We start from the raw sequence: 26,618 nt of genomic DNA, 5'->3' as shown, positions 1-26,618 counted from the left end.
ATTAAATTCTGATAGCCAGTCTAGGCCAAATAATGCATCCCTATTGATATTTTCTTCTACTAAAAGTGTCTGACGAAATGGGATACCTCCAATGTTGCAGTTCACCTGGGTCTCATGTTTTACAACTTTGCTCTTAGTTCCAGTAATACTGACTATATACACTCCCGTTACTGGTAATATCGGTAAGTGATGTTTCGTTTGTAATGAGTTAAAGAAAGCACTAGAAATAAGTGACACTTCACTCCCGGAATCTATAAATATGTTAACTTCAAAATCCTCCACTTTTCCTATTATTATTGGTTGTGGATTAATGGTAGTTAAGCTCAGTTCTTCAAGTAACAACCTTTCTTTGGTTGGTATTTTATGCACGAAAATAACATACCTATTATATGCCAGGGCTCCTAATTTTTTTCTACGGCCTGGGCCCCGGCCCTGAATCCAGATTGCACTATGTTTTCCCAATTATTGGTGATCACAGACAGCAAAGGACTTGGAAGAGCAGTTGAACGGAATGGATAGTGTCTTGAAAGGAGGATATAAGATGAACAAAAGCAAAATGAGGCTAATGGAATGTAGTCGAATTAAGTCGGGTGATGCTGAGGGTATTAGATTAGGAAATGAGACACTTAAAGTAGTAAAGGAGTTTTGCTAAAGGATATAAAATGTAGACTGGCAATGGGAAGGAAAGCGTTTCTGAAGAAGAGAAATTTGTTAACATCGAGTATAGATTTGAGTGTCAGGAAGTCGTTTCTGAAAGTATCTGTATGGAGTGTAGCCATGTATGGAAGTGAAACATGGACGATAAACAGTTTAGACAAGAAGAGAACAGAAGCTTTCGAAATGTGGTGCTACAGAAGAATGCTGAAGATTATATGGGTAGATCACATAACTAATGAGGTGGTGTTGAATAGGATTGGGGAGAAGAGAAGTTTGTGGCACAACTTGACTAGAAGAAGGGATCGGTTGGTAGGACATGTTCTGAGGCATCAAGGGATCACCAATTTAGTATTGGAGGGCAGCGTGGAGGGTAAAAATTGTAGAGGGAGACCAAGAGATGAATACACCAAGCAGATTCAGAAGGATGTAGGTTGCAGTAGGTACTGGGAGATGAAGAAGCTTGCACAGGATAGAGTAGCATGGAGAGCTGCATCAAACCAGTCTCAGGACTGAAGACCACAACAACAACGGTGATCGCCGGTTGGTTACCACATCGGGGTATTACTTCACCATTTTGTACTCTATTACTACTTGGTACAAATTCTTGTGAAGTAACTGGATCTAAATTCGAAGGAGGATGCGTCTTCTGATAATCTTCGTTACACTGGTGTACTACGGTTACTTCCGGTACACTGGTGTACTCTAGCTAAGTTGGCCTCATGTCTCTTAAAATTGTTATTACTGTTATTACTACCTCTTCTGAAATTCTGATTTTCATTTTGATGTATGTTCTCATTGCGGTCTTTGTTTAAGGCATCAAGTGCATCTACAAAGGATAATAATTCTTCTACGGTTTTCCACCCACTACATAATACATCCTTCCTTGCATAAACGGGTAAATGTCTTATTAAAATTCACACCAAGCCTTCTTCCTCCATGGGCTTATTTAAGTGCTTCACTCTCATTAAATGCCAGACAAAATACTTTCACATAGTACCCCACAAACTGTTGTAATACTTTGGGTCCCACAAGTCGGATATCAATTTTTTCCTGGGCGCTTGCTGACCAATACTTCTCCTTAAACTTTTTCTGGAAATCTGCCCAAGACAAAAAATTCAGTATGTTCACTGTGCCCCACTCTGAAGCTTCTCCTAAAAGGAACCCCAACGCAAATTCAATCTTTTTTTAATCTTCCCAAGTCTTGAGCAAGGCTTGATTGAACCTTTTCAAAAAATGAGCAGGATGTACTTCCCCATCCAGCTTGAACTTAGGGAACTGTCTAGATAACCCTGAATTTGCTGCCCATTGTAAATCTGTCCTTACTTTACTAGTTAATACTACGTTGGCAGAAGTTACTCTATTATTTACATTGTCCTGCATAAGTTTGAATTCTTTCCACAGTTCATCTACATTTCTCTTGGTATTACTAAGTTCAGAAGATAAAATTGGAGACACATTGTCGGAGGATACTCTCCCAGCAACTTTTCTGCCTATCGTCTCTTCTACTTGTTCCTCCAGACTGCTTATATTTATTGTGTTTGATGTTGCTAGTTTCTCTTTAAATTTACTTTCCACATTAACAACTCGAGTTTTAACGCCTGCAATTTGCGATTGGACTATAGGGATTAGCTTGTCCTGTTTCTCAACACTTTCCTTTAAAGTGTGTAGTCTCTGCTTTACCGCATCAAATGTAACATTACATATACTTTGAAATGATCCTAATTTTTCACTAAATTCAGACTCCACATTATTACACTTATCCACAATATCAAATTCTAGTTTTTTAGCTAAGTCCTGAAATTGGTTACTCTGGGTCTGACTAAAGACAGTGAACAGTTGGTTTACATGGATAGACCAAAAAGTACTTAATTCATTCTTTAAATCTAATTGCAAACTCTTCACTTAATCATTTAAGGCACTGAACTTAGCATTTAAAACCTCACCCAGTGCTTCTAGTTTTTCACTTAAAATTAGCACTTAGTTCCTTTCTTAAAGCAGCTGAATCTGCCTTCTGTTCATCTAATTTATCATTTAACTGAGTGTTTACTGAATCTAACTTAAGACTTAGTTCTTGCCTTAAAGTGGCTGAATTTGCACTCTGTGCATCTAATTTTTCACTTAAAGTTGCAATTTGAGCCTTTGCAGCTGCACTTTGGTCATTTAATCTAGCGTTTAGTTGAGTAGTCACTGAGTCTAGTTTAAGACTTAGTGCTTTAATTAAATTTGCTCCCTCAATTCCCTCTGGCATTTCTTTTGTTACTGTCATGGCCATGGTTGGTTCTGATGTTTCCCCAGTTTTTTCAGTATTTTCCAAATTTTTCTTACTTTTAGATCATGTTATCAATAAAAAAATTCCACTCTTAATATAAGAACTATACTAAGTCTATTATTGAACAGTGTCCTTAACTTCACAATCAATTAATTGTCTTTTGCTCACCCAGCATAGAGTTTTAGGCTGCATCGGTGAGCAGGTGTGGTATCAGTGTCAGTGAACATCACAGGTGCCGGCAACATCAAAGGTTGGTTTCAGTGTCGGTGCTGGTGAATGGATTTGTAGTCAGCACCGGTAAGCAGCAGCTGGTGCTGTTGGCGTCGGTTGCTGGCTACAGGGTCCACGCCCCACGCTGTGTGTGAGGGCTGCTTACTCTCCACACTGGATTTGCATCATTAAATAGATCTTGTTGTAAATCTTCATAGTCTAAACTGTTGACATTTTCCTTGCGTCTTCTCTTGTATGGTGCTTACTAATTTTCAGCTCTTTTTACCGTTTATGCAAAATCTTTTTTATCTTGATTTCGTTTGAAAATTCCTCTTTCTTCGAGTTCTGATCATGTCGGTCCCCACTTTCTACTGGTTTTGGTGACAAGAGAAGCGGTGCAAAACTGGATTGCAAACTTCACACTTCTCTTACTACAGTTGACTTACTTGGAACGTTTAGCCAATCCTCTTCTCTGGATATGCGGCTGCGTCAATCTCCACAACTTCTTCTCCGAAGAAATAATGCTGGTTAGAGGAACCAAAAATTTACTCTCTCTCCCCCTCTCTCACTAGAAATAACTTGGTACTCTCATACTTTCGGTTCATCTCAGGTATATTTACGTTATCACAAGTTTCACATAAGCATACAAACCCTTGCAAGTCAACTACACCAATAACCATTAGATACTATTAAATATAATCGCAATTGCCTGGTTTTAACAACCAAATAATTTATAGACATCCCATGCGTCTTGCTTCTTTCAGAGCTAAGACATGAAGTTAAAAGTCTATACTCAAATTTTCGTTATTCTTTTTTTTATCAACAATCACATTCACTAACACAGCAAATAACAGCATTTAATTACTCCGTGTCCTCTCACAGAATGTCTGTGGCTCTTGTGGCAAACACTTGTCAGCGTCGTTTGACTACCCCACTGATCGTCTTCTCATTACAAATTCCAACATGCACACAGAAACCGGCGGTGCAGTAAATACATTTCCGCTCTCTTACTTACTTTTAAAATATTGGGTGTTCGAGATGGTGGAAGGCCGAGTGTCTCTAGAATTTACACCGAAATTCTCGAGTCAGTACAAAGGGTCCACATCTGCTGAGAAGAGGTCTGCAGAAACACAAATGACTAGATGTGTTATAGGAAACTGAAGATCGTGCCAATGAGGCACCAAAACTAGTAGCTAAGTAAAATTATGGCTGTTGGTACCTTAAAGGATATCCAGTTGGATTTCTGGAATAGTGGTTACTGTGGCATCGTTTGTAGTGGATGAATGTGACAGCTGGATGAATCCCTCTGCTAGGTAATCCCTGCACTTCAAAACCACAGTCCTGAACCCTTTGTCGGCAGAAAGGATTATAAGGTTGGGATCAGTTTTTAGGTCGTGGATTTCAATTCTTTCTGCAAATAAAAGTTTGGTTTCTGTTTAAGGCTGGTTTGAGGTCAGGAAATTCTGGAATGTTAACAGGGAGTGATTAGGGGACAACGGGTATGGATCATAGTTGGATGAAGAACTGAACTGAGTCTCGTAGAGATCAACACTGGTTTTGGGTTGAGTATGATTGGTAGTGTTGGTGACAAACTGTTTCCATTGTATGGACTGGAAGAAGGAGAGAAGGTGTTTAACAAGTCCAGCATGATGGATTTTGGGAGTGGGGTAGAGGTAAGGTCTTTGGAAAGGATGGATACTTCTGTAGGATTAAGGCTTTTGGAATAAAGATTCCTGACTGTGTTTCAGGTCTGTTTAGCTTTTGGATTCTGTATGGTGGTAGGAAGGAGCTTCTGAAGGTGGTGTAAATGTAGTAGGTCTGCAGAGCAGGGTTTGTTGCTACAACGGGATATGAGGAAAGTCTAGAAGATATGTAGAAGTGGTGAATAGTGGTAGTCCAAGGCAGCAATAAGTGGCAAACAGGTTGTGAAGTTTTTTGAGGTAGCATTGTGCATGCGATTCTAGTTCTTTGAGGGCAAGAGTTTCAGTATGAGAGATGGGATGGAGGAACTTGGGATTGCAGAGCAGGAAAATTTTACGGATGGACAGGATGTATTTGCAAGGGGGTTTGGACCTGATTTACATGGTTTTGCAGAATTAAGTTGGTGAGGGCTATGAACTGGCAGAATTTGAAGGAGGGGTTGCACGTGGAGATGGGTACCATATCTTATGGACTGTAAGATACAACGGACTATAAGACACGCCTAAATTTTTAATCATTTTTTCAAATAACATTTTTCCATTTTTATTATTAGGTTGCAAATCCAGACTAAAAAACTTCTTAGTTTGTAAAACCAAACTGACCTTTAAAATCCCTGAAAACTGTCATCTGAACTTTCTTCTTCTTCTTCTTCTTCTTCTTCCTTTTTGGCATCCTCTTCATATGTAAAACGGTCTCCACTGTCATTGAGAATGTTATTTATGCCACACTTCTTGAAACATTTAACAATAATGTCTTCTCTCACACTAGACCATGACTGTTTCTTCCACTGACACACTTGCATGCTTGTAGTTCATTTTAAAGCTCTCTTCATTGTGATTTCATGTTGGGTTTCATCCACATCCATTTATTCCATTCCTCTGTCATATACACTTAAATGGTTTATTTATCGAGACATTAAGAGGTTGCAATTGTGAAGTAAGTCCTTCCAGAATAATAGCAAGCTCTGTAGTTCCCTGTCTCAATTTCTCTTTCACAGAATTTTTCAAATGACTACTAAACTTATCTTGCACGAGAAGAGAACTCTTCTTCAATAAATCACCTTTCCTTCTTTCGCACACTCTGTTAATCCATAATTCCGTACCAGTCCCATCCACCCAATCTTTGTCATGTACATAAACAACAACACCTGGTGGTATTTCAGAAGGTTTTGGCACTGTTTCGTGCTAGAAAATGATCATTGGAATAAGAAAGGACAACAGTGTATCACATTCGTCATGTCCCCTTGTTTTTATAGTTAACAGTTTTAGCACCTTTCATGACAACAGTTCTGTTACTCAGAGCATCAAATGTCAGAGTTTTTTGTCCATATTTGTTATTTGGCTTAGTTCTACATTGGTTTTCTTTCAATGTTGAATAATAAGGTGATAAAAAGATAATATTTTCTCTTCATACTCTTGTGACATTTTTTGAGATATTTTGGTTTTGGTTCACATGCTAAGTCCACGACACTTCATAAACCTATAGTACCAACCAACTTCACCCTTAAAGTCTGTTAAGTTCTAATGTAGTGCTAGCTTACAAGCACGTATTTGAAACATTTTTGTATTAGTTTCAATGCCATTTTAACAGTGTCCTTGAATCCATTTCAATAAGTCATCTCCTATTTTTGGCCATTTTGCAAACAATCCACTATTTGAACATTTATTTCAGTTCTTCTTTACTAGCCTGCCAATCATGAATCGTTTTTTCTATTGGTGGTAGGCTGAAGTGCCACTCAGGTGCTCTGTTTCCACGTTATTCTGCATACCAGTATGCTATTACTTTCAATTAACAGCCTGCATCATATGAATACCTTTTATTTTTTTATTTTCGTTACAAAACTAGCTAAAAAAAAAAACATAGTACTGTTACTGATAACACAAATCACTTTTAGTTCAAGTCCACTGACATTGTAGACTGTAATGATGCATCATAGGCTAGACAGTGTTCCGGGTTTGTGATGGCTAGGTGGGAGGAATACAGTGTCAGCAGGCTTGCGAATTCCCACAACTCATGTTCATTGCATCAGTTCACTGCTGCAACTGGTTGAATCCAATGTTGCCAGATAGAGATAGGTTTCCAGCAGCATTGAATATATGGTCATTTTTAAGACTGATGGGAATTTTAAATCAAACATTGGACATTTTTATATTAATTTCGAGTACAAAATGCTCCTGCATTTTGGAGGCACTTTTATGAAGAAATAAGTGTGTTTTATAGTCCGTAAAATATGGTAATTTGTAATTTGATTGTACGGCTATTTGTGAGGGAGGGAGGGGGGGGGGGAGAGGAATTCTGTTGTGCCAGACAACACAGACAAGAGCACAGGAACAGTACGTGGCACTGGGTTCTGGCTAGGGATAAGGAAACTTTTCTGTATTGGTGCAGATGGAAGGACTAAGTTTCCATGGTGGTAAAAATAATTAAATTACATAAAAATACTTGCAAAAAAAGTTGAAAAAATATGCAAAATACATGGTAAAAATCACAGGAAGGGTGGGACAGATGAAGTATGATGGAAAAATGTGAAACCTAAGGCAGTGAATAGTGAAAATGAACTAAAATCGACATGAAAACACAATGAGATCAAAGAGAAATATAAATAAAAAGGTGGTATTCTGGATGCAGGAAGTTGGTGAATATGTGTGAAGAGAGGGGATAGCAGATGTAAATGGATTGAGTGAGCTTAGAATGTCTGTGCTGGAATAAGGGAAGAGAAACAGGGGGATAGGGTGGGGTTGGTAGGTTCAATGAGTTTGTGTTGCATATTAAAGTATGGAAAATAACACACAAAAATAAGAAAGAGTGAGGGGAGAAGAGTGAGCAATTTGGAGATCTAGGATTAATTACATTGGCAGGAATAATGTGGGACGTGAGGTACTGCAATCAGTGCAGTCATGTAGCCACATGTTATGCACAGATGAGATGGCTGGTACAGTGCAGCTCATACATTAGAGCATGTGTGGTCTGGAAGTTGACAAGTAAAGCACAGGAAAAAAGAAAAAGAAAATGATGAATAATAAGCAAAGTAATGTGTAGAGAATAGTAACAAAGAAAAACAGCATTGGGTGGCGAGATGGAAGAAAAACCACTAGACAAAAATCAAACAATGGAAAATCCAGGATGTAATAATGACTATATTAAGAAAATGATAGACTGGTACACACCATGAAGAAGAGACATTGAGTTGCAGACACACACAACAGAAAGAGTGGTATACATTTGAGCTTTTGGCCAAAAGGCCTTCTTCTAAAGTAGAAACACAGACACACACATACACACACATTCACACAAGCACAACTTGCATACACCTGACCACTGTCTCTGTTGACCACCGAGGCAAGATTGCAAACAGCAACTGTGCCTGATGAGAGAAGCAATCTGTGAGTAGTCATGGCAAAGAGCAAGCTGGTGCAGGGAGAGGGAGGGATAAGAGGACAGGTGAAGGGGAAGATGTAGTGCTGCTATTGGGAGATGAAAGGCATCGTGGGGGGGCAGGGCTGGTAGCTGCAGTCAGGAGGTACGGGAAGCAGGGGGCGGGGGCCGGGGGAGAGGGGGAGCAGGGGAAAAGGAGAAAAGTAGAGGAGGGAAGAAAGACTAGTGGGTGCACTGTGGAACAGAAAGCTGTATAGTTTTGGAGTGGGACCATGGAAGGGAACAGATAGATGAAGGACAGGGATTAGCAAAGGTTGAGGCCAGGGAGGTTACAAGAACATAGGATAAACTGCAGGGAGAGTTCCCACCTGTGCAATTCAGAAAAGCTAGTGTTGATAAGAAGGATCCAGAAGGGCCAGACTGTGAAGCAGTCACTGTTGTGAAGCACATTATGTTGGCCTTGGACTACCACTATCGACCATATCTACAACATACACTAAGCCTCCATCACGTGCCCTCATAGCTGACAAACAATATCTCATAGATCTAATACATTTACCCCACCCTCAGAAACTCCCTCCCATCACCATACAGAATACAGAACCTAAACAGATGTGGAACTGAGTCATGAATCCTTCCTCCAAACGCCTTCATCCCACAAAAGTATCAGTACTTTCTAAAGGCCTTACCTTTTCACATGTGAATTGTTGAAGACCTTCTCTCCTTCTCCTGGCCCCTACAGTGGAAAAAGTATTTTTGCCACCAATTCTACCAATCACACTCAACCTAAAGCCAGTTCAATCCTCCATCCAACTGTGATCCACCCAAATTGCTCCCAAATCACCCTCTGTTAACATTCCTGAATTTCTTAAACTCAAACCTTGCTATAACAACATTTCCAAAATCCATCAAAATGGAAATCAACCTTACTGATCCCAATCTTTTAACCTTACCTGCTGACAAAGGCTCCACCACTGTGGCTTTGAACTGCAGGGAATACCTGGTGGAGAGACTCCTCCAGCTATCAGATTTATCCACCAACAAACTCTGCCACAGTGACCCTATTTCAGAAATCCAACAGGATCTCCTTCTTGCCTCAAATTCTTAAGCCCATCCCAGAACCTCTCCGTAAGCCCCCCTCTCTCTCCTCACTCCTATCACTCCCTGTGCTCCTACTTTCCATGTGCTTCCTTAAGTGTGTAAACCAAACCACCCAGGACACCCTATTGCGACTGGTTACTGAGAGAATCTCTCCTTTTGTGAACCAACACCTTCAGTTTATTACCCATAACCTACTCTTCTTTATAAAAGATACCAAACACTTTTTCCATCGACTCTCCACAGTTTGTGTTCCTGCACCACACAGCACACTGCTCGCATTACTGATGCCAAGTCTCTCTACACGTACATCCCTAATGCCCATAGCCTTGTCACTACTGAGCACTACCTTTCCCAATGCTTGATTGACTCCAAGCCTACAACCTCACTGTTGGTCACCATGATCAAATACTGCAAATCCTCATGCACAATTACTTGTCCTTTGAAGACATCTCATACAAAAACATCACTGGAGCAGCAATGGACATCCAAATGGCAGCATCTTATGCAACCCTATTCATGGGCCATATAGAGGAATCCTTCCTAACCTCTCAGAATCCCAAACACCCCTCATCTGGGTGATATTCACTGATGACATCTTTGTGATCTAGACTGAGGGTGATGACACCCTATCCACATTCCTCCAGAACCGTAACACTTCTACCCCATTGCCTCCACCTGGTCCTCCTCATTGAACAAACCATCTTGCTTGTGTTGGCCTGCAACTTAAGGATGGCTACATCAATACCTCCATCCATATCAAACCTACCCGCCACCCCTTCCATGCCAAGAAGCTCCTTCCATACAACACTGCCATCCAAGGCCGTTGCATCTGTAGAGAAGAGCAGTCCCTCTCCAAATACACCAAGGGTCTGACCGAGGCCTCAGTAACAAATCGCCCATGTCTTGTCTCTCCTGTACTTACTACCTCTCACATTCACACCATCTGGCCAGCAAGGTGCGTTCTCTTGTGACTCAGTACCATCCAGTACTTGAAAAACTGAATCAGTTCTCTGCCAGATTTCCAACTACCTCTCTTCATGCTCTGAAATGAGGAATATCCCACCTATTATCTTTCCTGACCCTCCCATAATGGTATTCTGCCACCCACCACCCACAAAACCTATGCAATATCCTTGTCCATCCCTACTCCATCCCTGCTTCAAACCTCTTGCTTCATGGCTCACCTACCAGCAATAGACCTAGGTGCAAGACATGACCCATTCATCCTCCCACCACCCTACTCCGGTCCTGTCATAGGCATCTCCTATCCCATCAAAGGCAGGGCTATCTGTGAGAGCAGTCAAGTGAGTTACAAACTTAGCTGTAACCACTGTGCTGCTATTAACGTGGCCATGACAACCAACAAGCTGTCTATCTGCATGAATGGTCACCAACAAACTGTGGCTGGACCACTCAACTGCTGAACATGATGCCCTACACAAATTGCTCCACTGCAATATCTGCTTCACAGCCTTTGCCATTGGATCCTTCTTGCCAACAACAGCTTTTCTGAATTGCAAAAGAGGGAACTCTCCCTTCAATATATCCTGTTTTCTTGTAACTCCCCTGACCACAACCTTCGCTAGTCCATATCCACTTATCTGCTCCCACTCCAGCACTACACAGCCAATGCATCCAGGTCCTTTTCCCCTCCTCTCTGTACTTTCCCACTCCCATTTCTCCCACCACCCTCCCCTCCCCTCAAACATCCCGATTGCTCCTAGCAGTCCTGCTCTGTCCCCGCAACATCTCTGCATGCTCCCAGAAGCAGCACCTTCCCACATTCTCCCCCCTGTAACCTCCTACCCCTTCCCATCCCTGCCCAAGCCATCTCCTTACTCCTACAACCCACAGATTGTTTCTCCCATCAGTCCAGTCTCAGTGGCCAGTGGCAGCAGTCATGAGTATGTGAGCTTTTTTGTGTGAATGTGTGTGTATATTCTACTTCAGAAAAAGGCCTTCTCGCCGAAATCTCTAATGTATAGCAGTGTATTTTCTGTGCCTATATGTGACTCAACATCTCCTCTATATGGCTAGTAGCAATCTATTCTTTTCTCAAAATATTCAACCAGAAAGGGATATAAAGTCTGTCATAAATAACAAGCATAATCATTCAAGAGAGATGAATACACTAAGCAGATTCAGAAGGATGTAGGTTGCAGTAATTACTCAAGAGATGAAGAGGCTTGCACAGGATAGGGTACCATGGAGAGCTGCATCAAACCAGTCTTTGGACTGAAGACCACAACAAAAACAATCATTCACGAGATTTTAAAGCATGTACTAAATCTCCGTTCAAATTATCAGATGCCTGATTTAGTATTCCCAACTGCCTTTAGCAAAATCAGAGCAGAGCAAAGCAGAAGGACCTGCTAGTATCTAATTACAGAGATATGGAGTGCATACCTTGAGCAGCACAATTCATAAAATGTTCCGGGCTATTATGCCGTGGTCAAATGGATTTCACCTTAAAATCTGATGTTTCATCCCCATCACCTAAAATCACCCAAGGATGCTGGGAAAAGCTGGAATTTATAGGATTCTGTGTAGTTGTGGGAGGTATACATGGATACTACAAAAAGAACTGTCAAAAAATGACTCAAAGAGCACAAGGGCAATTGCAGAACAGGGAAGACTGACAGATCAGCTGTTGCAGAATGTGCCTTACAGCCAGGAGACCACCCCATCCATTTTAATAGGACTCACTATTGGCAGCCACAAGTGAATACCATGAAAGGCTATGCAGAGAGACCATAGAGACTGTGAAACACCCCAATAATTTCAGTAGGAAGGAGGAGGGTGTGAAATCGAATGAAATTTGGATTCCAGTGCTGAAGAAGATGTTTACTTGTCTTGCACCATGGGATGATAGCAACAGCAGACAACGGCAGTCAACAATGGATAATTGTTCTCATGTATTCAAAACATGTGACATCATGCCACTGCATGAAAGGTCACAGAAACGGTTTCGAATCGCACATTCAACAAAGCTACGAGCCCCCTTGAAAATGTGCTCTGCAGATGGGTATGAAACCCATTAGACCATGGTGTAATTGCTCAGAAAATTTTATTAATTGTGACATTTTTGGCCATGAAAGTTTACATTTTACATATCTAGAGCCTGTCTCATCGTGTAAGTATTTAGGGGTAACTGTAAGAGGTGAAATGAAAAAGGATAATCAAATAAAATCACTATTAGGAGACGTTACAGGAACATCTTGAAATGTTGGAAGTGTTCTGAAATAGTTCAGTGTAATGGAAATAGCATAAAGAGGCTAGTGTGACCAGTTCTAGAGTATTGTTCCAGTGTTCAATGTCTTACCAAGTAGACATGACATTACACATCAGAGGAATACAGGGACATGCACTATGATCATGACTGGTCAATATAGCCCAAACAAAAGCTCAACAGAAATTCTCATGAAACTTACATAGGAATGCTTGGAATAAGTATGATATGGTTCTACATATCTACATACACTACTATACACTGCAAATCACTGTGAGGCGCATGGCAGAGTTCTCATGAAACCCTGTAGGTTAAATTAGAGAACTCATATTCAAAAACAGCTTTGTGACCATTGTGCTGCTAACATTCTGTGTCTCTCATATAGGGGCCACTAAAATAAGATAAGAGAGATCAGGGTGAATACAAAGGTATACAGACAGTAATCCCCTTGTCTAGTATGTGGAAGGAATAAAACGGGCAATGAATAATATTGGTACAAAGTCTTTTTAATATATGGGTCCACAGCTGGTGTAAATTTCTTAAATAAAATCATTTTATCATGCATGAAACTGATGGGCATTCTGGGTCTAGACTTATTCTCCAATGTTTGTCGGAGATAGGTCTTCATTAGCCACTGATGGCAACCATAGTGACAGAGCCTCACATTACTCACGAATGCAAACATAGTGGTGGATCCTCATTAGATAATAATGATGCCTCCTGAGTGGGACTTACCTTGATAACATTGCGAAGACACTAGAAAAACATTAACCTATGGTTTTATCTTTGATGGAACTGAATATGCCTATGACTGAATTGTATTAAGAGGTTGTGAGTGGATGTATGGGACCATTATTTCTCCTGGATTGTCCATAAGGGAATGATATGTTTGGTCCAGGACTGGGAGTAGGAGTGGCATAGGAGTGGAATAGAATATTGTTTGGTCAAGCTTCATCCTAGATAGCAGCTTATTAACCAGCTCAAGTAATTAATATAGTTCATATCATATTGTCAGAATAAAAAATGAACACAAAAGACATGGTGCACTGCATCACATTAGAATTAGTATCATTAGAATTAGTATCTTGACATTAGTAGCTTGACATATTGCAGGATAAGTACTTTGACATACCGTCAATACACACAGATGAATTCGCAATTGCGAATAATGACAACCATCAGCTGTAGAATGTTATGATGACAATGAAAATTTGTGCCGGACTGGGACTTGAACCCGGATTTCCCACTTATCGCGAGTGGCCATCTTACCATATGGCTATCTGTGCACAACTCACAACCGGATCCAAACTTCCACACATCGTCAACCATATGTCTACAGTCTGTATTCACACATCCATTATATGTATTCCTGTACAGATCAGACATTATGCTTGAAATTCGCATGTCCGTTATCGGCAGATAAATATGATATTGCAGTGCCTGTGTTATTCTGATGACGATGCACTGCGGCGACCACAGCTGTAAGATGAATTCGCAATTGCAAATAATGACTACCATTAGCTGTAGAACGTATGGTTGATGACACGGAAGTTTGGGTCAGGCCATGAGTCACGCACGGATAGCCAAATGGTAAGGCGACCACTTGCAGTATGTGGGAAATCTGGGTTCGAGTCCCGGTCTGGCACAAATTTTCACTGTCATCATTCCATTCTACAGCTCATGGTAGTCACTATTCGAAATTGTGAATTCATCTGATATGTTTCGTAACAGCTGTGGTCACCACAGTGCATCATCATCAGAATAACACAGCACTGCAATATTGTACCATCAATAAGCACAACTTGCTTTTTCAATGCATTTATTGACAATTTGTTGAAGTTTTAATACTGACATAATGCATTGTATCATATATATAGCATCCACACTGAAGTGCCAAAGAAACTGGTATAGGCATGCATATACAAATACAGAGATATGTAAATGGGCAGAATATGGCGCTGTGGTTGGAAACGCCTACATGAGACAACAAGGGTTGTTAGATCGATTATTGCTGCTACAATGGAAGGTTATCAAGATTTAAGTGAGTGTTGAGCATGGTGTTAAAGTCAGCGCACAAGCACTGGGACACAGCGTCTCCAAGATAGCAATGAAGTGGGTATTTTCCCGTACAACCATTTCACAAGTGTATCATGAATATCAGCAATCCTGTAAAACATAAAATCTCTGACATCACTGCGGCCGGGAAAAGATCCTGCAAGAATGGGACCAATGACGACTGAAGAGAATCATTCAACATGGTAGAAGTGCAACCCTTCTGCAAATTGCTGTAGATTTCAGTGCTGGGCCATCAACAAGTGTCAGTGCACAAACCATTCAATGAAACATCATCGATATGGGCTTTTGGAGCCAAAGGCCCAATTGTATACCCTTGATGACTGCACGACACAAAGCTTTACACCTTGAAATGATACTTAAAATGAAAACCTTAGCTGCTGACAGGTGTTGTTATTATACATCAATAGGGACAGCTAAAAATGTGTGCCTCAAGCGAGACTCGAACCCGGGATCTCCTGCTTACATGGCAGGCGCTCTATCCATCTGAGCCACCGAGGGCACAGAGGATAGTGCACCTGCAGGGACTTATCCCTTGCATGCTTCCTGTGAGGCCCACATTCCCAACTGTCCACAAACTACATCCATAGTGTTCCTAATAAATATTTGCCCATTCACTCATTACTTGTGGCAGACTAAGCTGACAAGTCCCATAAGAGTTTGGGCTCACAGGAACCACTGGCCATGAAGACAACATTTTGGCACAAACAACGAAAGGCAGACCAGTGTAGAGAACTGGTGGAAAGCACAGGTGGCTGCATTCTGTGAGGAGGGGAAAAATTTTTTGATTTTCACTGTGGTTTTCATTTCGCAACCAAACGGACCTTACTTTCTGAACAGCCCTCGTAGAAAGCGGTGGCTTCATGTATGCAGGTTATAAAATAACAGTGTATTGGTGGAGCTGTCATTTGTACTCAGGTGATTCTTGTGAAAAGGTTTCTGATGTGATTTGGGCCACACGACGGAAATTAACAAACTCTGAATGAGGAATCGCAGTTGTAGGTAGACGCATGGAACACTCCATTTTGTAAATCGTCAGTGAATTCAATATTCTGAGATCTACATTGCCAAGAATACCAAATTTTAGGCATTACCTCTCACAGTGGACAACACAATGGCCGACAGCCTTCAGTTAACAATCGAGAGCAGCGGCATTTGTGTATAGTTGCAAGCACTAATAGACAAGCAACTATGCATGAAATAACCACAGAAATCAATGCAGGATGTACGATGAACATATCTGTTAGGACAGTGCGGCGTTAATGGGCTATGGCAGTAGACAATCAACACTAGTGCCTTTACTGACAGCATGACATGGTCTACAGCATCTCTCCTGCGCTTGTGACCATATCGGTTGGATCGTGGACGACTGGAGGACCTGGTCAGATGACTCCCGATTTCAGCTGGCAAGAGCCAATGGTAGAGCTCAAATGTGGCACATACCTCACAAGCCCAGAACGCAGGTTGTTTACAAGGCACTGTGCAATCTGACACTGGTTCCACAGTGGTGTCGTTGTGTTTAAATTGGAATAGACTGGGTCCTCTGGTCCAAATGAAAGATGATTAACTGTAAATGGCTATGTTCGGCTGCTTGGAGACAATTTGCAGCCATTCGTGCACTTCACGATCCCAAACAATGATGGAATTTTTATGGATGACTATGCATCACTTCAACAGCCAACAATTTTTTGTGATTGACTTGTATAAGAAGATGTTATCTGTTTCAGAAAGAACAGATACCATTGATGACCATGCAATTTCTCTAGAATTAAATGATAATTAAATCAAAATCCTTAGCTACCTATGGGTGTTGTTGATATACATCAATTATCGTTTCATACTAGAGCAGATGTGTGGTCATCAATGGTATCTGTTCTTTCAGGAACAGAGATCATCTTCATATAGTTAAAGGCTTCCCGGCCATTGACCTCCTGTGCGAGTGCACACGCTTTGCCCAAGCTCTTCCGGGACTTGTCAGCTTAGTTCGGTGCGAGCAATGAGCGAATGGGTAAATATCTATTAGGAACACTAAGAATGTAGGTTGTGGACAGTTGAGAATGTGGGCCTCACAGGAAGTGTGCAAGGGATAAGTCCCCGCAGGTGCACTATCCTCTGTGCCCTCTGTGGCTCAGATGGATAGAGCGTCTGCAATGCAAGCAGGATATCCCGGGTTTGAGTCCCGGTTGGAGCACACATTTTCAGCTGTCCCCATTGATGTATATCAACAACACCTGTCGGAAGCTAAGGGTTTTGATTGAATTATCATTTCATTCTAGAGAGGCTGCACGGTCATCAATCGTATCTGTCCTTGTGGGAACAGATACCATCTTCATATAGTTAAAGGCTACCTGGCCATTGACCTCCTTCTGTGCGAATGCGCACACTTTGCCCAAACTCTTACGGGACTCCTCAGCTTAGTCTGGCACGAGTGACAAGTGAATGGGCAAATATCTATTAGGAATGTAGGTTGTGGACAGTTGGGAATGTGTGGCTCATGGGAAGCGTGCAAGGAATAAGTATCTGCAGGCGCACTATCCTCTGTGCCCTGTCGGCAGCTAAGGGTTTCGATTTAGTTATCAATTCATTCTAGAGAAGCTGCATAGTCATCAATGGTATCTGTTCTTTCAGGACAGATACCATCTTCATATAGCATTACACCTTCCCTGGCCCCATCAACATTGACATTGGACTGTTGATGACTGACAACATGTTGCCTGGTCGGACGAGTCTCATTTCAAATTATATCGAATGGATGGATGTATACCAGACATGAACATTATTGAGAATATCTGGGATGCCTTGCCACATGCTGTTCAGAAGAGATCTCCGTCCCTCGTACTCTTACCGATTTATGGACAGCCCTGCAGGATTGATGGTGTCAATTCCCTCCAGCACTACTTCAAACGTTAGTTGAGTCCATGCCATGTCATATTGTGGCACTTCTGCGTGCTCGCAGGAGCCCTACACAATATTAGGCAGGTGTACCAGTTTCTTTGGCTCTTCAGTGTGTTTTTCATTCTGATTAGCCACAACATATAAACTGCACAACAGGATTAATAAAATGTGATCCAGACTCAACATGGTAGCAGATTTCTATAAGGAGTTTTCATCCTATTTTGTGATACTGCACGAGTTGAGTTGGTGACATAATATCAGTTTAAAGAGACTTCAAGATATGGGGTAGAATGTCCCACAGCAAGCAAGATGTAGTTAAAAGCTGAAGCACAGAATGTGATAGAACTTTTCAAAACCTTGGTGAAATTAGGTTACAAGGGGAGCACTAGTTGACGCTTCATTCAGAGAAGATAAATTTGTTGCCATCAAAGAAATAATGGTATGTGATAAATGTACTAGTAACTTTCACTATCCACTGCAAATGCGTTTCTTTTGTCAAGGCTGTAGGAGAGGAATTTATTTACATGGGAGAAGTGACAACAGTAAAAAGAGAGGTACCACTGGTGGTACTCCAACGACTAACACAGAAGAGGAGTCAGTGGAATTTAAATCTGATGTATCGGGCCAGTGGAGCCACCTGCAACAAGTCACAGGTTAGCACAGGAAGGTGCTATTTATATTCCTGTGATAGTTCAGTAGAACTATTCTTTACTAAATATTGACTTATAGATGGAGTTGTTGGAACCTGCATAAGCTCAGTGGTAAAAATTTGGATGGTAACTTATAAACTGAACCACTGACTACTAACACATCATGAAGAACACACAGGTGAATTCTAGTCTTGATCATGTTGGGATAGCTAATTACATGCCTAAGAATAAGTCATAACCACAAGCTGATTGTAAGTTGTTAGGAGAACATAGAGAACACTTCCACAACACTGGAATACAATGATCACATCCACACACATCACATGCCATTTATCTGGTGGTGTTATGTATAAAATAATGAAAGGTATATTCAAAACAAAGATCATCTTTATATTACACAATATAGTGTTTGATATGTTTTGTAGTCTGCATCCTTCCTTCCTGATAAGCACTTTACATAAATAATAAAACACAAATAACTTGGCAATCAATAGTACCAAACCCTTTGCTTCAAATCTATATTCATTGGACAAGTTATACACAATGTTATGTTTCATGTCACATATGTTGCATGACATGTCGCAAGTATAAAAGTACGAGTTACGTCCAATAAATTGACACATATAAAGATGATTTATAAAATATATTTATTTGACTAATTAGTAACATCATAACATAAATATTTTAAACCTATCAAAGACTCGTAAAAACACAACACCCAGGAATAAGTGGCAACAAGTGAAATTTGGGTTCTGAGCGATCTTAGCCATACACAAAAAACATACAAAAACGTGAGGTGATACAGTTCCCTAAAAACCAAAATTAAAACACTTAGCCATATCTCATAACCTGCATGGATACTGTTCCTATAAAAAATCTGCAATGAGATAGTGTTTGTATTTCTATCCTTTCAAATTTTAAGTGACAGACTGTAAAGGTAAGGTGGAATTATTCTATTTGTTCTTCTACCACTCGTTTTCTTTCCAATATTAATGTGTATATAATAATCACACAAATTAATTAATTTATTATTCACACCATATCTTGCTGACTTTTATTATGCACAGAATAGTTTACCAACTGTTGGAGACAATAATATAAACTGTTTATCAAGAAACACCAGTATTATGAAAAGGATGATCACCACATAGATGAAGCACCAAGTCATAGACATGCACACTGAAAAAACTACTAAACATTTAAGCTCTAAGCCAAACAGCCTTCTTCCAAAATAGAAAGCACAAACACATTAACACAAGCATTATTCACACACACTGACAAGTCAAGCCACAGTGGCTCGAGACAGTGGCCTTGTGTGTGTGAGTTGTACTTATGTGCATGTATGTGCTTTCTTTTTCCAAAGAAGGTCTTTGGGCCAAAAGCTTAAATGTTTAGTAGTCTTTTCATCATGACTGTCGGCCACTCAGTGCCTTGCTCAGTATGCTGAGGGTCTCACCAAGGCCTTCACAGACAGGCACTACCCCCAGATGTAGTCGGCAAACAGATCTCCCATGTCATTACCCCTAACATCCCAACCTTCCCACCACCCCCAATAACCACCCCCAATAACCAGCCACAAAGGAGTGTCCCCTTCATAGTCCTGTACCACCCTGGCCTGGAAAAACTGAAACACATCCTTTCCCAGGGCTTTGATTACCTATCACAATGCCCTAAAATGAGGGACATCCTACTCGAGATATTCCCCAACCCTCCTAAAGCAGTGTTTCATCACCCACCCAACCTCCACAACATCCTAATCCAGCCCTAAGCCACTCCCAATCCCAACCGCTTGCCACAAGGATCATATCCCTGTGGAGGTCCCAAGTGCAAAACATGCCCAACCAACCCACCTACCACTTCCTATTCCAGTCCTGTCACAGGTTTATCCTACCCCATCAGAGTCCAGGCCACCTGTGAAAACAGCTTTGTCATTTATCAGTTCTGTTGCAATCATTGCACAGGTTTTTATACTGATTTGACTACCAACCAGTTGTCCAACAGGACGAACGGCCACCACCAAACTGTGGCCAGGAGCACAATAGATCATCCTGTGACACAACATGCAGATGAACATAACACACTTGATTTCAATGGCTGCTTCACTACTTGAGCCATCTGGATCCTTCCCTCCACCAACTGCTTTTCTGAACTCTGCAGATTGGGTCTATCCTTACAACACATTCTCCACTCCTGTAACTATCCCGCCTCAAGCTATGGGAACACACTGTCCCCACACCCTCCACCCAATATTTTCCACCCCTCTGTCCTATCATCTCCTCCCCATTCTCATTTCCCACCCTGTTTACCTACCACCCTCAGCCAACACATCCTCCCATCTTTCCCTGCTCCTCTCCTTTTTTGCTCTTTTTCTCCCCACCTCCCTGCCCCACAACCTCCTGATGCTGCACCCGTTGGCATTCTAGTCCCTGCACTCTCCACCAGACAGCATTCACCTTTCTTCCCACCCATACACTACTTTCCCTTACCCTTCCCCACTTGCTCCCTCCAGATTGCTGCTTGTATCCCAAATGATAGTTGCATCCTGGTCCAAGATGCTGGAGTTTGCAGTCTTGTGTGCATGACGTGTGCTTGTTTGTGTGTATGAAATGTGTGTGTCTCACTTTTACAGATGAAGTCTGTGGCTAAAAGCTTTGTGTAAGTGTCTTTTAATTGTGCCTGTCTGCAACTTAATGTGTCTTCTTTACGGTAAGCAGCAATCTGTCTTTTCCTACATTGTTGATATTCTTACCTGGAGTTTCCACTTTTTAGCATTCTTGAGACTAATAATAGCCTAGGGTTTTACTGACCTGTGATGTTAAACTGGAATATTTCATGACACGCAAGCTGATCATCTAAAGTGCTTATGAACAACAAATATGAAGAAAAATAGAAGTTAGTGTCATCTGTGATACGTAAATCATTTTATACTGTTTCAAAGTTCCTAATAATCATAAAGGAGTAAAGCAACACAAGAATTTTAGTGAGATTTAAGAGATAAATGAAGGAGGACTTTAAGTTAAAAGACAACAAGCAGTCCATGTAAAAGATGCTCAACAAACTCTTTGTAAGCAACTACAGAATAAACACTACCCATCACCCAGTCCTAAGCTTTCAAAAAAGGCCATAGTATTATGGAAGAAAGTTGATATGGTGAAAGAATGACTTACTTTATAGTTTGTTATCAAAATACTCCCATAATCAGCTCCCAACTTTTCTTTAACTTCAGCTAAACTTTTCCCTGAACATATGTTAAGGACAGAAAGGGTCAGCAATAAAAGGAAAGGTGCCATTATACACTGGTCCAATAAAACTTTTTGAGCCACAACAGCATAATGACTTCCTTTCACTTTTGTATCAAGAATTCCAAACCACATTCGTAATGTGGGACCCTGTAACAAAAAAGGATACACATACATTACTATTTATTATTTCAAATTTTAACAATAATGGATCATTTACCTGTCAGAAAGGTGTGGTTAAAGCAGGTGGAAGACTTCAGTTTATTGGAAAAATACTAGGGAAATGCAATCAGTCTACAAAGGAGATTGCTTACAAACCACTTGTGTAACACATCCTAGAATATTGCTGAAGTGTGTGGGACCAGGGACTAACAGGGGTATTGAATGTATACAGAGGAGGACAGAACAAACGGTCATGGGAGAGTGTCACAGAGATACTGAAGGAACTGAATTAGACAGACATAAACTATGTCAAGAAAGTATATTAACAAAGTTTCAAGAACTGGCTTTAAATGGTAACTCTAGCAATATTCTACAATCCCCTACCTATCACTCACATTGGGATTGTGAGATTAAGATTATAATAATAACTGCATGCAATGAGGCATTCAGACAATCATTCCTCAGGTGCTCCATACATGAATGGCACAGGAAGCAACCCTAAATAACTGGTACAATGGGATGTATGCTCTCCCATGCACCTCACAGTGGTTCGCAGAGCATCCACCTCATGATGGTAAGCAGCCTGAGCTGTATGAAGCAACTGACAAGCAGGTTGAGGGGTCAGTCACCTTTCTCACTGTTAATCACCTTTTTTTAACACTTGTGTTTCTAGAATGTCATCTGACTTTTTTAATTGTTGGTAACAATGTGATGATTCATTGATTTGCACATTTCCCCAACATGGGCAAAAAAATTCTGGGATGCAGATGGGGGCCAATGAATTCACTAATCAGTAGAAGCAGGTGTTATGAATTTCTTCTGTCTTTTATCTGTACTGACATCAATCATTTTCTTATTTAGTGTTAATACATTTGCAGTTAATTTGGCCACAAATAACAATTTTATGCAGTATGTTATCCTTCCCCACCCTAAGTATTACCAAGGAATCTTATTCTGAGATATTCAGGTAATTTATAGGAACAAATCAAAAGGCTTGTCATCATCTCAGTTTATAAATTTACTGAGATTTGCATCTTCTTACATTATTTCCATGAGCAAATCTTAGGAGGATTACACAGCAGAATGAGTAATCCATAAAGAACGCTAGATGAGAAAGTGAAACCTACATTTCCTTTTTGGTGGCTGTATATGAATGAGTATGGTAGTGGGTATAAGGCAAAAGAATCATCATCTACTCAATACACTGAGTTGTGTGTATCAGAAATATTGAAATGAAGACTGTACCATCTACCATGAGTGGATTAGTGTTTAGCCACACCCACCTCATGGTAGTAAGCAGCCTGAAGTAACTGACAAGCAGGTTGAGGGGTCAGTCAGCTTTCTCACCTTCAATCACCTTTTTTGACACTGACATCTTTTTAATTTTTATCATGTTTTTCAACCTTTCCTGCTATTTTAGGAAGAAAATAAGTTATTTACTTTTGTTTACAAGTTTCTGTATTCATGTTCATTCATTTAACTTTTTGGAATGCTCCAATGATGAAAGTTAATAAAATCTAACCTGAGGGGCTTCTGAAATGTGAGACAGACTGTTCCTTTTTTAATTTTGATGGTCTTTTTTTATATTTTGCATAACTGTTATAAGCATCAAATATTCCTCCAGTAAAACTGCTTCTGTTTTTGTTCCATATTCTAATTTTGCTTTTATAATAAAATTGATGCTATGATACTCTTGTTTAATTTGATAATACATTTTTGGGATAGGAAAAATGTAAATTCATAGTGACTGGCTCAAAAAAGATACATAGTTCAAAAGCTATTAGATGGTGATGTCGAGCTGATCCATGGCAGACAACTTGGATGTAAAGGCTTTGGAATGCTTAGGTGAAGATGCAACCTAATTCCTGATAAATATTTACAGTTATTTTGAGGGTTGTCCTATTCAGTTGAAAGAATTTGAAGGAATTCAGTCTAAGTTTAACATTCCACATCACAAGCTTTGAGGCACGCAACCACATCACAAGCTTTGAGGCACGCAAAGACAACATTGCTTGCCTTAGCATCTTCATCCAACAGGATTATGGAACAATGGGATGGCATTCAATATTACTTTCTTAAGCACATACCCCAAAAAATTAGTCCAATACTGTTCATCCCAAATCCTACAAAGCCATAAAGCCATTACCGAGCGGGGGTGGCGCCGTGGTTAGACACTGGACTCGTATTCGGGAGGACAACGGTTCAATCCCGCGTCCGGCCATCCTGATTTAGGTTTTCCGTGATTTCCCTAAATCACTTCAGGCAAATGCCGGGATGGTTCCTCTGAAAGGGCATGGCCGACTTCCTTCCCAATCCTTCCCTAATCCGATGAGACCGATGATCACGCTGTCTGGTCTCCTTCCCCAAACCAACCAAGCACCATAAAGCCATTGTCAATGCTTTTTTAAAAAAAAGAAAGGAAAAAACCTTCACTTCATTCCACGATTTGATCTGCACAACTACTGAGTAAGTTAAGACAATGTTTTCAAAGATGATAATTTTGATTCATAAGTTGCATACAGAAATAGAAAACACAGTTCAAATCTTTTTGGCTCAAGTCTTGAAGGTTTCTGCTTTGAGAAAATTTGAGAGCATTTCCTAAGTTCTTCATAATGAACTCTTTACAATGGATAATTTGCTTTATCTTTAACAACTAGTTGTTAGCTGGCTAGTAACAAGAGAGCTTAGTGAAATGGAACAATGTGACAAGTTGTGGTTTCTTAAGAATGCCCAAAAACATTACAGTACACCTCGAAAACATGCAATGTGCTTATCAAGTATGCCACTGAAAAGTTTTATTATTTTTAGAGTCAAAGAAAAAATAAAGAGCACTTGCTGTAGTGACATCTTAAAAGTCGCAAAAATGATGGCATTCAATGTCTGGAAAGTTTATTTATTATGTGAGTGGGAGAGTCCACAGTTTTAAAAAGATGATAGAAGCTCATATCAAAAAGAGACTCATGTGAGTTACAGAATCCAAATGTCTGAAACTTGTTAAGGTCCCTCTTACACTGTCCCAACGAAACATGGATATAGACAGAAGGTATTCTTTTTCAAAGCACATATTAAGAGAAGAGAAGGCAGCCATGACAAAAAGGTTTTTAAACAGTGTTTTGACTGTGAGGGATACTTTGGGACAATACCCCCATATTCTGTCTGTGCCCATTGACTGAAAGCTCAATAGGTATGGACAACAAGTGCACCCAAATTAAACTGCTTACAAGGAAGAATGTGAAAGGAAAAGAAAACTTAGAAGAAAAGCAAAAAGAAAACAAAACCAAAGACATTTTGAAGATGAAATTAAAAAGATGAATAACACAAAAAAATAAATTGACTACGACACAGCTGCTTAGAAAGAAAAGAAAGAAGACCACCACTATCCATGGAGCTTCACTAAAAAAAGCAACCAAAAAAAATTATTTAAAGGCAACAAAATCAGTCCAGGGTATGCCTGAGGGTGCATGGACCATGAAAGAAGAAGAAAGAGTGGAAGAAAGGGAAGTGGAAACCACTTAGAAAAATCTTGAGAAAAGAAAATATTGTGTGATTACTTCATTTTTTGCTACTATGCCTAAGAGATAGTAACCTAAAAAAATTGTTGTTACCATTATCAAAGGACCAACACTGGTTACCAATGTACCTGTGTACATTAACAAATTTGTATGGAGGAAAAAAAGGCCATAACCTGTCCAAGACAATAACAGAGAAAATTATCACGGTCTTAACCAGCTGTTTTGATAGGGAACTATCAAAAACAAAAACTATTTATTTGTGCCACATTTGTCTATTGAAATGAGTTGTCACTTTCTAATCACCTTTTTAAAATATTTTGTCACCTTTCAATCACATTTTTTAGTGCTATCATGGCATCTCTCTCTGACAAGTCAAACAAGCAAGTATGACATCATAACAGTCATCTGGTATCCGACGTGGCTAAGGGCTGTGGATTAACTTGCAAGACATATGGTAGCAATAGCCTGAGCAAAGTGCCACTTTCAATGGTTACCACACCAATAGCATTCATTTTGTCTCATGAAGTGGCTCAATGGATTATGCCGAAGCATTCACACCAAAGTGCCCTACTTTAATGTGCTCCCTAAAAAGCAGTTGAGTTCCCATACAACTAGGTGCAGAAAACTTGCTAAAACCTGAAAGTAATAGCAGTGATATTTTGGGGGAAATTTAAGTGTATATGGAAAAGATAGGACAATGATAAATGAAAATGGGATATTTGCCATTGCACACAAGAAACTCACATCCACCGAGATAGAAATTAAAGCTGTTAAGTGTGATAGTTTGAGCAACACTCAATATCAAGGGTGGTCATAATCTTATAAGCAGATCCTTCTATCAGCTACCAGAGTCACCTTAAGATGTAAATGAAAACTTTGGAGAAACCCTCACTTCGCTAGTATGTACATTCCCCAATCATACTTGAATCATTGGATAGTTACATCTCTGTAAAAGGTAGGCCTGACAAGACATCCTACAAAACATTACTAAATGATTTTTCCAAAAACTATACTGTATAGGTAGTTCAGAAGCCCACTCATGATGGAAATATATTGAATCTCATGGCAACAGATGGGCTTACCCACTTTGAAGATTCCCACACTGAAACTGGTATTAGTGACTGTCAGAAAGTTTTAAGAACAATTATTATCAAAGAATAAAGGGCAAATGACACAAGCAGTAAGGTTTGTGTATTCAGCAAACTAGATAAAGAGAGAGCAGTACTGTATCTCAACGAGGAGCTTGAAACATTTAGCTCTGGACAGGTGAATGTGGAAGAACTGTAGTTCAAATTTAAAAGAAAAGTTGACTATTCACTTGTTAGATATATATATGGCTGGTACATTAGCTCATAAGGTTTTCGTATTGCATGTTGGCATTTCAGATGCTATGGGTTTACTTATCAATTGTCATTTTTTATTTGTAGTTCACTGTTGCCATTTGAGTTTACATTTTGTCATTTGGATATAGTGAGTAGAGCAATGGATACTAGAAAATGAAGTGCCAAGTGGAGAAATCAGAACATTTCTGACATTCTTCTGCTT

General features: G+C 40.1%; 1 protein-coding gene across 9 annotated transcripts in view; it reads right to left on the bottom strand.

Annotated features, from left to right (window-relative positions):
- The window catches only part of LOC124589161 (protein Mpv17-like), a 311,532-nt gene that overhangs the window by 50,897 nt on the left and 234,017 nt on the right, over window positions 1–26,618 (bottom strand). For all 9 annotated transcript variants that reach the window (XM_047131541.1, XM_047131533.1, XM_047131534.1 and 6 more), the window contains one exon: window positions 21,328–21,549. In XM_047131541.1, coding sequence (XP_046987497.1) covers window positions 21,328–21,549 — 222 coding nt within the window. The remainder of the gene's footprint in view (window positions 1–21,327; window positions 21,550–26,618) is intronic.

This window comes from Schistocerca americana, chromosome 2 (assembly GCF_021461395.2).
Source record: "Schistocerca americana isolate TAMUIC-IGC-003095 chromosome 2, iqSchAmer2.1, whole genome shotgun sequence".
Classification (NCBI taxonomy): Eukaryota; Metazoa; Arthropoda; class Insecta; order Orthoptera; family Acrididae; genus Schistocerca; species Schistocerca americana.
Note: the sequence above shows the minus strand (reverse complement) of the source record. Positions and strands in the feature narration are given on the sequence as shown.